Source organism: Barbus barbus (assembly GCF_936440315.1).
Source record: "Barbus barbus genome assembly, chromosome: 8".
Classification (NCBI taxonomy): Eukaryota; Metazoa; Chordata; class Actinopteri; order Cypriniformes; family Cyprinidae; genus Barbus; species Barbus barbus.
The window spans coordinates 17327631-17341861 of NC_136736.1; the positions used below are offsets into that span (position 1 = coordinate 17327631).

Sequence of the window (14231 nt, forward strand, 5' to 3'; positions counted from 1 at the left end):
ATTGTTTTGGTCTAAAGAGAGAAGTATTGATGACTATTTTTGTTAGAATACTACATATAAAATAGCTACCAAAATAAATGTTGGTAACTGCAGTTTGACTAAAAGTAATGACTAAAAGTTGACAAAAATGCAATGACTTTTCGTCGACTAAAACTATGAAAGATTCAAATGACTAAAATGTGACTAAGACTATTAAGCATTTTCGTCTCAAGACAAAGACTAAATCAAAAATGCCTGCCAAAATTAACACTGGCTGGCTGTCTGGTGCAGTCTTAACAACCTGGAGCTTAAGATGCTCAAAACTGTGGAGATGATCGTGGACTTCAGGAGAAACCTCCCTGCTCTCCCCCCACTCACCATCATGAACAGCACTGTGACTGCAGTGGAGTCATTCAGATTCCTGGGCACCACAATTTCTCAGGACCAGAAGTGGGACAATCACATTGAGTCCATTGTGAAAAAAGCCCAGCAGAGGTTGTATTTCCTTCGCCAGCTGAGGAAGTTCAACCTGCCACAGGAGCTGCTGAAACAGTTATACTCTGCCATCATTGAATTAGTCCTCTGCACTTCAATAACTGTCTGGTTCAGCTCAGCTACCAAATCTGACCTCAGAAGACTACGAAGGATAGTCCGGACTGCTGAGCGAATCATTGGTACAACCCTCCCCAGTCTCCAAGAACTGTACTTATCCAGAGTGAGCAAAAGGGCTGGCAAAATCACTCTGGACCCCTCACATCCAGCACACTCGCTCTTTGAACTGCTGCTGTCTGGTCGACGCTACAGAGCTCTGAGCAGCAGAACGGCCAGGCACAGGAACAGTTTCTTCCCTCAGGCAATCCATCTCATGAACACTTGACAATAATGCGGAACACTCAACACACAACACTATTATACATCATTTATTCATCACATACTTATTTACAGGGCTGGGCAAAAAAAAAAAAGTTTTTCGATTAATAGTATTTTTTTTTTTAATGACGTCGATTCGATAACGATTCTCAAAAGCCGCGAATCGATCTTTTCCTGTATTTATTTCAGCAAACATTTAAAACAAGATCTGATTAATGTGAATCTTATCATTAGTCTTCTCCACTAGATGTCACCCTCTTATTTACCTTGCGCGATGTTACAACAAAAAGCCTGTCATTCATTCAGTGCTTATCATGGTGGAGATACAGTTGACAAGAACCAAAAACAAAGCAATATGTGTGATATGCAATGCTCAGGTAAAATTCTATAGTAATACTACAAATCTGCAGAAGCATTTGACATCACGCATAAGACGCCATGATTTCCGCAATGAATGAATAGCGGATGGAGCAGACTCACTATTTTGTTTACTACACACTTACTAAAGCGCGGACGACACTCGCGGTGTTTTCAGCTTCTGCCGTCTCACTATTTGACGATTAAACGCAAGAATATCATCTTCAACTGCTCTGAGAGTCATTTAATTAACATTTTACCGTTTAATTTGAGAAATCTACCATCATATCATATACAAAGCAGCTGCAAGTTCCTCACGGCAACCCGTCAAAATAAAAGTTTAGTTTAACGTGCAGAAACTGTCAGAAATATTACTATTTAGCAGTCTTAAGACTCAATGTAACAACAATGCTACAACAATGCTACTACTACTACTACTAATAAATATTAATAAATCTTTATTTTTAAAGGAATAAAATCACATTTGTTTTCTTTTTTATTTTAACAGTAAACCTCTGTTGTGCAGCACTTTGTTTGCCAAAAAATAAAGGGGTTTAATTTTTAGATTTAATTATGAGATAAATTATGAACAATTTGATTAGGATAAATTAAATTAATGTGTTATGCCTTCATCTGATTACCAGAAAAATTAAGAAGAGCATTTTATAGGGACCTATTTTTGTTTTAAAAAAGGACCTTGTAGAAACAAAATAATAGGTTTAAAATACAGGCCTGTGGCTCTTAATTTCTTTTTAATAATTCATCATTTGTAAACTGATGTTTACTGTTGTTATTTTTTTTTAGAAATATCAATTGCATTTATATTAAAACTATATTCACTGAATGTAATCAAAAAAATTGAATCAAAAATTAAATTGAGAGCTTGCAAATCAAAATCGAATCGAAACATCTGAATCTATACCCAATCCTACTTATTTACATTTAAATTTGCACATATCATACCTGTACATACATAATTGTCTATATTATATATTGTGTTTTTGCACATTGCCTATTTTTTATATTTGTATATTATTGTTTTTATTATATGTGTCCTGTCGCTGTCTTTGTTGCACTGTGGAACTTCTGTCACTAACAAATTCCTCGTATGTGTAAAAATACCTGGCAATAAAGCTCATTCTCATTCTATGGGAGGAAAACACTTAACGTGTAACTAAACGCATTGTGTTGTTATTATGGGCTCATCATCTTGTCTGTACATAGTATGAATCAGTAATAATGTGTATACTGAGTTTGGCCTTTTAAACACTCTCCACGACATTGCGATTTGCTAATCGCAAAACCTGCGATATGGACGCGATATTACTCTGTTCCAGAGCATATGCATGACTGCCAGCCTTGAGTGACGGTCTTACTAACCAATAGAGTGAACGCACCTCTGTTCTCCCTGATCAGCACTGCTCTAGCCAACTGCGTAAACGCCCACCATTTAAAAAGGGTCAGATCAAAAGTTAGGCAAATTAAAACTAAACAAAAACGTATGTAACTATAGCTTCGAAATGACAGACAACAAACAAAAAAGGTAATTTGCAAGAGCTGCGTCACAATGCCTATCAAGAGCTCCCTTATCGGTTCTGCTTTCAGTACTGGAGAATAAAATATAAATTTTTAGATGTTTTATTAGTAGGCTTCATGAACGTTATCTTACACATTTTATCTCCCCAACAGATTCATTTGAAATAAGTTTATAATGCATGTTCGCTAATTCAGAAGACCGCACACACAGCCCGCGTCTCTGAACGCTTCTCATAATCGCTCCGCTCTGCCCCACGCTGCGCATCTCCTGCGTCTCACGGATGAGCCGTTTACACGCAGCCTGTCTCGTAATGCGCTTTTATACTCATGGTCTCATGCCCGTTCTGCTCCGCAAGTCTTTCACGAGTGTATCTGGCAATATGAACGAGGCCTGACACACGAGCGCAACTGTAAACGAATGTAAATGAAGTCTAACTGCTTGCCAATTTCACTTGGATGAAATAAAACATTCAGCACATTTCCCACTTGTTCTTAAAATCCCAAATACTTACTTAATAAATCAGCCCGTCTAACAAGTAATGCTTTAATAATTGACTAAAGAAATACATTTCATTTATAAAAACATAAACAAATCTTTCCTGTGAAATTCAGTAATACCATTATAATCTTCCCTGCCGAAAAAGAAAACTGTAGAACCCCTCCCAAAACACAATAGAAAATGTAATGGATTTAAGGGTTATAATGAGAATTGTATTAGTTTTAATGTAAACTATAATGGTGTCTACTGGTATTTGATGCATTCTATTGGTGGGATGTAAGCATCTAGCAGATGGCAACCAATTGAACAACAGTAATTCCTATTGAAATAATGCCCAAAACAAAAAGGAATTTTGTATTGGTTTTTATGGAAATTACAATAATTTCTGTGATGGTTTCTATTGTTTTTTTGTTTTTGTTTTTCAGCAGGGTAACAATACTCATACTGTGCTGCATATTATTGACAATATTGAGCTGAAGCTTGACTTTGCAAATTAAAAATCGCAGATCAAATCGCAATTGCAATATCTGTCCAAAAAAAAAATAAAATAAAAAAATTCGCAATTACATACTTTCCCCAAATCGCACAGCCCTAATACAGAGTTTCCCGCTGTTGTCGCGTACTGTTTTAAAAAGCAGACTTGATATTTATCTAATGTTACTTTGGATCCTAATTAGGTGACGACCACCAGTACATGAACTGTTGTGCAGTGCTGCTTACTTTAGAAAGCCGTAAAAGTGCCCCTTCCCGCACCCAAAACCAGTCGTCTGTGGACAAGAGTCTTAAACAAGGACTGGTGGGACGTTGTCCTGCTCCACTTCACAGACGAAGTGAAAGCAGAATTTTAGAATGACTGGACACTCATTTATGACATTTTATTCACAAAAGAGCAGCTTGTTCCGTGTCTCATACGTCATTTCGCAATTTTTACGGCACTGCACATGCGCAGTATTTTCCAGTTTTGGTATTCAATCCGATAAAGTGTTTACATGTCCTCTCACTCGGATTCCAAAAGGAATAAAACACCCCTTACAATCCGATCGAAATTTTAATCAGATCTGGCCAATTCAATCCGATTGACGTGGCTACATGTGACTTTTTTTTTATTTCGATTGTGCTTCTAGTCCTATTACAATTGGATTATTATGGTCTATGTAAACGCAGTTAGTGTAACATTCAAAATGTAAAAAAATTAAATAAAATACCAGCAAATCAACATCTCAAAAGTCCCTTTAAGGCAAGTCATTTCACTCGGTGGTCATCTTTGAAACACCTCTCGGGCATGCAAGTGCAGCTCCTATATCTTTGAATGGGGAAACATAAAACTCTCCAAAACGGTTCACCAAGCTCACGATTAAATTTCATATTTGAAATCACCAGTTGTTGTTTCTAAAGCTCAAATAGCATTAAAAAAATTATTATTTTTCAGGCTAGAGCAGCCAATGGCCATGCACAGTCATGAGCGCGAGTTTACAAATGCTGCCTGTTTCAATAGGAATCAGAGCTTCTGACAGCAGCTGCAGTGACGCGATAACTTTACAAATCAACGACTGGCTCTCTCATTTAGAAGGCGGGGCTTATTCGCCATATTGGGCGTTGCATTTTTCTCCCATTCATAAGTATATGGAGTGCACAGTCTTCCTATATATGAAGTCTTTGATCTCAGTCTCTGCACTGAGTAAAAGTAAAAGTAATAAACTTGAAAAAAACAAGAACTTAACGTGAGGTCTAAAAGGTTATATATAAAAACAAAACAAAAAAACAAAACTTTAATAAGAAGTGGTGTTCACTTGAACAGAAAATGTACAGCTATTCAAAAAGATCCAAGTGCAGTAAAATCAAATATCACAATACAATATGTGCAGACATGGCATCCAACTCACCACAATAACTAGTTTAAAATTGTCAGTGGGATTGATTGATTAAAGGTGCCATAGAATGAAAAACTGTCTTTACCCTGGCATATTTAAATAATAACAGTTCTGTACATGGAAATGACATACAGTGAGCCTCAAACACCATAGTTTCCTCCTTCATATGTAAATCTCGTGATTAAAAAAGACCACTGAAAAACAGGCGAATCAGAACATAACACCGACTGTGACGCAACAGTCGGGATCACTACGCCCCCAACATTTGCATAAACCCGCCCTTGTTCTAAGCCGGCTGAACCATCAGAAGCTCTGCAGGTATTGTAAATAAACAAGCGCGGACAACAGCGAAAATAACAAAATAAATTTTATGTTCCAGGCCGTACAAGGGGTGTGAAGTGCAGGGATGGGTTGGTGTCTGTATTCAGAAAGGCACAGAAAGCAAATAACGCGAGCCACTAAAGGGACATGGTTAGCTCCTTGCTAGCGGTAGCCTGTTACAGTACATAAGATTTCACTCTCAGTAAGGAGAGATGAGGATGATGGCGAATGACTTACAGATCCTGAGCACCACTGACAAGCATCTGATCTCGTGAAATGTGTGGCAAGTACTGTTGCTCCATAATGTAAACATAGTTTGTGTGATCGCGTCTCTTGAAAGTGAACTATAACGCGATCGATGGATCGTTCAAAAGCAGTTTCAATGCCTCGCATATTAATAACGGCTCCCTGATGCCCGCGTTTTATATACAGTATAATTACCCGACGATATAACTGCGAGAGAAAGTATTTAAATATATATTTTCCTCCCTGTGCTTCCTTCTTGCTGATGAGCCGTACTGTGAAACAGCCAATCAGAGCTCAACATTGAGCAGCACTGTGAAACAGCCAATCAGAGCAGAGCTCATTATTATTCATGACCCTGCCAAATAAGCCAATAACAGACCGTTTCATTCTAGGGAGAAATCCTAGGGTTGTAAAAGGACATGTAAAATCGTTTCTAGAGATTTTTTGCCCTTAACTAAGCCACATACCTTCTGTTTAGATATCAGAGAACAATTTAAAATACTGTATCAATGCATTCTATGGCACCTTTAATGGTGAAGATGATCAATGGACAGTACAAAAAATTCCAAAACATAAAAAAACTGCAAATGGAGTAGAGGAAGAGAGAGCTACACCCAGAGTAAAAGTTTTCAATGTGAATGTGTCTATCATTTAGTTCAATAGAATCAATCTGTTTGAATATGAGGCCTTTTGACATGTCTGCGCACCAACAAATCAGATGACTTGACATTCAGGAGAGCAGTTACTTACAGCATGTCTAGCTGGTCTTACAAAGTCTTTCTTCTTTTCTGACTTCTTCCCAGCAATCTCTGGCCGCTGCATTGGTGAGCCCTCAGACTTTGAAGAGGCTGCAGAGAGAGTGAAAGAGCACAAGATTTATTTGCAGGTAGACGGGAGGGACACGTCCAGATCACTTTTTCCCAAAGCTGGTTAGGTCACCACTGCTTGTTGAAAAAGCTCATGACAAAAATGCCTTACATATAAGGGAAGAATCGCTACAAGTTTTGATTTCATTTGTGTGGGTTTATGAGTGGCTATCTAATGTTTGGCACTCTAAATCTTTTAATATACATCAACTAATATACACCTAGAAAAATCAAGCATAGCGTTAGTTCTGGCAGGTCACGTTAGTCAAGCTTGCATCAGCTGACTCTCAGCTGATCCCCATCTACCTATAGGGATACAACACCCATCACAGAACCCATATATAAGGTCCTTCAGTATTATCAGCAGCTTTTGCGTTGCTCAATAGCTAATTACCCTCCTCCATCCCCAACTCCTCCTCTCGTCCAGTCAGGATTTAGCCTCCTGATTCCCCTTTGATTCAGACTAATTTCTAAAAGGTTTACATTAAATTATTGAATATAAATAGTATTCGGGGGGGTTGAGTAGTAGTATAAGGTTAAGTAGTAGTATAAGGGGGTTAATCGCTGCTCTCCCTGCTCTCATCCATGCCAGGCTGCATGGATGCACAGGGAGCTCTTGCCCAGAACAGAACCATACTGCCAATCCAAACTGTATGCTAATCGTCAATCATCTTTGACTATAGTAGTCCTCACAGAATTTGGTTTATTAAAATAAAAAGTTAAATGAGGGCACATTAGAGCACAGGTACTCACAATGAAAATGTTACCAGCATTATCAAAATCAGATACTGATTCATGAAATTTTAGACTGATATACAGAATCCCAGAACTGACAATGGCAGATGAAAGAATAAAGAATAAAGTTATGCAAATAAATGTCATTTGATCACTTAACTGGATTTTTTAAAAAGGGTCATGAATTGAGGAATCACATTTTATCTTTTGACATATAAGTAGTCATATAAAAACATTTTTCAGATTTCAGAGTGTGCCAATTGTTAATACATTTACTAGTGTTCGTTAATACTAACATTAAAAATAAATATTATTTTTTTGTTAATTCAGGTATATAAACTAATGTTAAGATACAACTTTAAATTTGAATAATGTATTACATTTTGGGCTTGACATTAAGTAACATTAATAAATATTATATAATCATTGTTCATGTTAACTAGTATAGTTCAGGAATATAGATTTTAACAATTTAAAAAGTTAATAGTTAGTTAATTCAAAACTAACAAACTAAGTATGAACAATTTTTTTTTACTGTATTTATTTTAGTTAGTAAACAATTGTTTATCTTAGTTCATGGTATAGTAACTGATGTACATTAACTAGAAATTTTAATTAATAATGTAGTAGTCAGTTTTAAACATAACTAAGATTCATAAATGCTGTAAAAATACTGTTCATGATAACTTATATAATGTTAAAAACTAAAAACTTATTGAAAAGGGTTACAAAAGTTTTAAAGTCATGGCCAAAAATATCGGCACCCTTGGTAAATATGATCAAAGAAGGCTGTGAAAATTAATCTGCATTGTTAATCCGTGTGATCTTTTATTTTAAAAATTCACAAAAGTCTAACCTTTCATTAGATAATAAGAATTTAAAATACACTTTCTAAATGATCTTATGAACCACTGACAACTCCTAAATAAGTGGTTTGTAAATATCGTAGTAATCTAGAAATGTTAAATTGATAATTAATAAAGAACGAAAATACAATTATATATATATATGCATTTATTATATATACTGTATATATTATATTATATATATTATTATTATCAGGGCTTGCAAAATTTCTAAATCCCTGGTAGCCCTTCGGGCAGGAACTCTTCAGATTTTGGTAGCCCGAAAATTTATTTAACTGGCCCAAATAAAATAAAGACCATAAATGTCAATCAAAAACATTTTCAAAGCACAAATATCAACGAATATAAAAAGGAAAGAGTTTTATTTTACTATTTACAAGGTATCTGCAGAATTCTTAAAAATCTATTTAAGGCAATTTGAAAAATTATTTCTTATAACATTTAACGCATTTAAAACTGTCTAAGGCCTTAAAAACTCTTCAATTTAGTTGTATCAAATGTAAGGACCCGTGGGAGCAATGTTTCCTCAAATTTTTTTTTCTTGCTGAGCAAAACTTTTCTCTATCGGGCAGACATTTCGGGCACCTGAGCAAAAGCATTCTTTATACCAGACCTGTACAGCACGCACACAAAAAAAGTGTGTAACTTTTAACTTTAATGTGCTATTTATATTCGATTTGACCCTTGGTGTAACTACAGGTGCTGGTCATAAAATTAGAATATCATGAAAAAGTTGATTTATTTCAGTAATACCATTCAAAAAGTGAAACTTGTTTATTAGATTCATTCATTACACACAGACTGATATATTTCAAATGTTTATTTCCTTTAATTTTGATGATAATAACTGACAACCAATGAAAGTCCCAAATTCAGTATCTCAGAAAATTAGAATATTGTGAAAATGTTCAATATTGAAGATGCCTGCTGCCACACTCTAATCAGCTAATTAACTCAAAACACCTGCAAAAGCCTTTAAATGGTCTCTCAGTCTAGTTCTGTAGGCTACACAATCATGGGGAAGACTGCTGACTTGACAGTTGTCCAAAAGACGACCATTGACACCTTGCACAAGGAGGGCAAGACACAAAACGTCATTGCTAAAGAGGCTGGCTGTTCACAGAGCTCTGTGTCCAAGCACATTAATAGAGAGGCGAAGGGAAGGACAAGATGTGGTAGAAAAAAAAGTGTACAAGCAATAGGGATAACCGCACCCTGTAGAGGATTGTGAAACAAAACCCATTCAAAAATGTGGGGCAGATTCACAAAGAGTGGACTGCAGCTGGAGTCAGTGCTTCAAGAACCACCACGCACAGACGTATGCAAGACATGGGTTTCAGCTGTCGCATTCCTTGTGTCAAGCCACTCTTGAACAAGAGACAGCGTCAGAAGCGTCTTGACTGGACTGCTGCTGAGTGGTCCAAAGTTATGTTCTCTGATGAAAGTAAATTTTGCATTTCCTTTGGAAATCAAGGTCCCAGAGTCTGGAGGAAGAGAGGAGAGGCACATAATCCACGTTGCTTGAGGTCCAGTGTAAAGTTTCCACAGTCATTGATGGTTTGGGGTGCCATGTCATCTGCTGGTGTTGGTCCATTGTGTTTTCTGAGGTCCAAGGTCAATGCAGCCATCTACCAGGAAGTTTTAGAGCACTTCACGCTTCCTGCTGCTGACCAACTTTATGGAGATGCAGATTTCATTTTCCAACAGGACTTGGCACCTGCACACACTGCCAAAGCTACCAGTACCTGGTTTAAGGACCATGGTATCCCTGTTCTTGATTGGCCAGCAAACTCGCCTGACCTTAACCCCACAGAAAACCTATGGGGTATTGTGAAGAGGAAGATGCAATACGCCAGACCCAACAATTCAGAAGAGCTGAAGGCCACTATCAGAGCAACATGGGCTCTCATAACACCTGAGCAGTGCCACAGACTGATCGACTCCATGCTACGCCGCATTGCTGCAGTAATCCAGGCCAAAGGAGCTCCAACTAAATATTGAGTGCTGTACATGCTCATACTTTTCATGTTCATACTTTTCAGTTGGCCAACATTTCTAAAAATCATTTTTTTTGCATTGGTCTTAATTGATATTCTAATTTTCTGAGATACTGAATTTGGGACTTTCATTAGTTGTCAGTTATCATCAAAATTAAAGGAAATAAACATTTGAAATATATCAGTCTGTGTGTAATGAATGAATCTAATATACAAGTTTCACTTTTTGAATGGTATTACTGAAATAAATCAACTTTTTCATGATATTCTAATTTTATGACCAGCACCTGTGTAAATGATGTACATTTTAGGTTACCCGAGAAAACATTTTTCCTGTACAATACACTGCCGTTCAAAAGTTTGGATCAATAAAGTTTTTTAAAGAGGTTTCTTATGCTCATCAAGGCTGTATCTATTTGATAAAAAATACTGAATATTATTTCACAACATAATATTGTGAAATATTATTGCAATTTAAAATAATTTTTTTCTATTTTAATATACTTTAAAATGTAATTAATTCCTGTGAAGCAAAGCAGTATTTTCAGTGTCACATGATCCTTTAGAAATCATTCTAATATGCTGATTTTTAATCAATGTTGGAAACAGTTGTACTGCTTTTTTATTTTATTTATTTTTTATACTGTATTGTTCGGGACCTGTGATATTTATTTATAAGTTAAAAAGAACAGTGTTTAGTCAAAATAGAGATTTTGTGTTACAATATAAACTATTCAAAAGTTTGGGGTCAGACATTTTTTTCTTTCTTTTTTAAAGATACTTTAAAAAAAGTTTAAAGTTAAATAAACTTTATTCAGCAAGGATGTGTTAAATGGATAAAATTGATAGTAAAGACTTCTATTGTTAGAAAATATTTCTATTTTGAATAAATGCTGTTCTTTTAAACTTTTTATTAATCAAAGAATCAAAGAAAAAAGAAACACAGGTTCCATATAAATATGAAGCAGCACAAGTTTCAACACTGATAATAAATCAGAATATTAGAAAGATTTCTGAAGGATCATGGGACACTGAAGACTGGAGTAATGATGCTGAAAATTCAGCTTTGATCACAGGAATAAATGCTATTTTAAAGTATAGGTATTAAAATAGGAAACCAATATTAGAAATTGCAATAATATTTCACTATATCACTGTTTTTTCTGTATTTTTGAAATGAATACAGCCTTGATGAGCAAGAGACTCAAAGTCAAAGACTCAAAAACAAGGTCAATTATTTATCAGGTTTATAATATAGCCCTAACATAATATATTATCAAAACAAACTATTTAAACTGATAGAATAGAATAGAATAGAATAAAAGAGAATAGAATACAAACTGAAGCAAAACTTAAGCTGAGATCTGCAAGTGAACTTTTTTTAAAAAGCGTGAACATGAATTCTTCTATAGTTGTCTAAACATCGATATGAAGTACAGTTTGTACAATACTCTTGTGTGTGACTATACATGTTTCAAGAGTTTTGTTACCGTTCTTTGCCCATCCTCAGCTATTTCCAGCACTTAATCAAGCCACTCTTCTTTAATACATGAGGACGTTTTATTTCACATGTCATTGCGTTTGTGTTGTCTCTCGTGTTGAGCGCACTGCAACTATTGAAGTATTCAGTTTCTGGCTCTAACTCTGCATTCACTGGCTCTAACTCTGCCGTGACATCAGCTCTATAGTGGTTTGCCCGAGCATTGTTATTCTTTCCCTTTTACTGGCGGCATTCAATCAAATGCCTTCCCAACTATTGCCATTATTGACATTATTTCTTCTGCGCAGTCGCGTGCGCACGCTCAGCTTAGAGGGCACACTGCTCAAGAACAAAACATTTATAGCTGTATTTATAAAATGCTTACTAATGCTTATTAATCTTGAAACAACACTTTATAAAGGATGGAATGCCTATTTACTAATACTTAACTAATGATTCATATTGTGCAGTTATTATAAAGTGTTACTATGTTAGTTAATCAAAATGTTCATGTTAATTCACAGTGCATTAACTAATTTTAATATATAAAACTTAAAATTTTAATAAAGTTCATAAGTTTTGAATATTAACTAACATTAATAAATGCTATATAAGAATTGTTCATGTTAATTACTATAGTTAATTTTAGTAACTGAAACCTTATTGAAAATGTTTTTGAAAGTTTTATGTATTGTTGTGTGTGTGTGTGTGTGTATGTTTCACAGTCTTGATGGTTTGGATTAACCCTTTCATTGCTGAATCACTCAAATCCAAATTGCCAGAGTGTTACTCTAATGCGTGTGCTCGCTGTGCACCGTTTTCCTGATGCCACAGGGGTGGCGGTTGCACTGACGGCTTGGGCTAGTCATTGCTGCTTGCAGCTATATTTTTTACTTTTTATTCATGACATAAGAGCAGGGGTGTCCAATCCTGCTCCTTCAGGGCCAGTATTCCTGCAAAGTTTAGCCCCAGCCAGCTCCAACATACTTGCCTGGAAGTTTCTAGTGGCTGCCCCCTATACCCTCATTTCACTATTCCCTATTAGGCCACTAATACAGTTCACTTGAAGGAGTGAATGAAAAGGAGTGAGTGAATTCGGACACTGAGTGTACCAGAAGGGCTGCCGCTTTTGCATAGTTTGCACTTGCTATTTAATAATCATTTGAAACTGGCAGCTCTAGTAGCAAGATGAAAGGATTTAAGTTGATCTCTGTCATGGAAAGTATGCATAAACCCTAATTAAACTATTTAATAATAAATTTACAATTAATTCATACCTGTATTGTATTATGCTGTATGCCGTGGACAAATTCTTTGTAAAATGAATGGATGGATGATTCAGCTGCAGTAACCATCTTCTGGCAAGACGCAGCAATTCATTCGGCGCGTGACTCTCACAGTGCATTATAGGTATTCTCTAGCCTTTGAGCATATATCAGTTGTACACTCATTTTTGTGCATTTTGGAATTATGAGTGCACTCGATAATGTCTACTAAGGTTTCTGACAGCACTAAAAATTGCTGTCCCATCAAATAGTGTCCTATTTAAGGATATAGGGGGCAATTTTGCACACAGGGAAATCTGGGTTTAATCAGGGTTTGAGCTCAACACTGCAGGACAATGACCCTCCAGGAAAAGGTTTGGACAACCCTGCATTAAAGTGTTGAAGTAGTTTGTATGTCAAAAACTACTCACAACGGACCCTGAACTTCTCCCCTGAGGTGGCCTGTGATCCAGTCTGAGAGCTGGAGTTACTGGAGCCAGAGGAACTCCCACTACCTGGTCTAGATGAGAGCTGTTCAACTCGCTCCCACAGCATCCGTTGCTCCACGTTACTAAGGGAATGAGAGGTCAAAAGACAAAATTACGGAAATTTTCCTGAGAAATATAAACTTGTACATGTACATGTAAGGTGAATATTCTGCATAGAAATTATGTTAAAGATCACACATTCCAGCATTCCTCTGTCCAGCTTGGTTGTTATGCAGCCCAGGTTGTAGTGGAGAATCTTGACGGGACAACACAGGAGATCTAGATGTTGTTCTTATTGGCACCTTGCAGGAAAGTAAGAAGAGGATCTATTATTACATGCATATTATATTACATTTGATTATGAAGCAATTAGCACAAATTATTACTTGTATAACAACAAGCAGCATTTTGAGGGATCAAGCAGTTTTAAAAAGTGGAGAAAATTATCAAACACGGCGAATTTAAAATTATATTTGGTTTCCAGATTTCATGGTAAGCAAACCATGAAAGTAAATAGTTTTTCACATATAAACATTAACCAATACACATACGATCACATTAAATATGGTCAATGGCAGATCAACCACACTTGAACAAACCTTGGTGGCTCTCGTGCGCCAAGCACATTTGCGTTTCCATTATTTATATGTGAATAAAAGCCTAAATAAAATGTGTTCATACTGTACATCATACTGAGCGATCATGTCTTTTTAGTAGACTTGAATTAAAGCACTCAATTCATATTCATTCTTCTATGTTGACTTTATGAACTTTTTGAAGCTTTAAAGTTTTAGATGAATAGACTTTAAATGGAGGGAGAGAAATCTCTTTTAAAAAGGAAAAAGAATCTTTGGG

The 14231-nt window shown here is 36.0% G+C and overlaps 1 protein-coding gene across 2 annotated transcripts in view; it reads right to left on the reverse strand.

Annotated features, from left to right (window-relative positions):
- Positions 1 to 14231, reverse strand: part of LOC306873918 (mitogen-activated protein kinase kinase kinase kinase 4-like) — an 83545-nt gene that overhangs the window by 31250 nt on the left and 38064 nt on the right. For both annotated transcript variants that reach the window (XM_079423478.1, XM_079423479.1), the window contains 3 exons: positions 13575 to 13678; positions 13320 to 13459; positions 6430 to 6527 (listed from right to left, as the gene is read on the reverse strand). In XM_079423478.1, coding sequence (XP_079279604.1) covers positions 6430 to 6527; positions 13320 to 13459; positions 13575 to 13678 — 342 coding nt within the window. The remainder of the gene's footprint in view (positions 1 to 6429; positions 6528 to 13319; positions 13460 to 13574; positions 13679 to 14231) is intronic.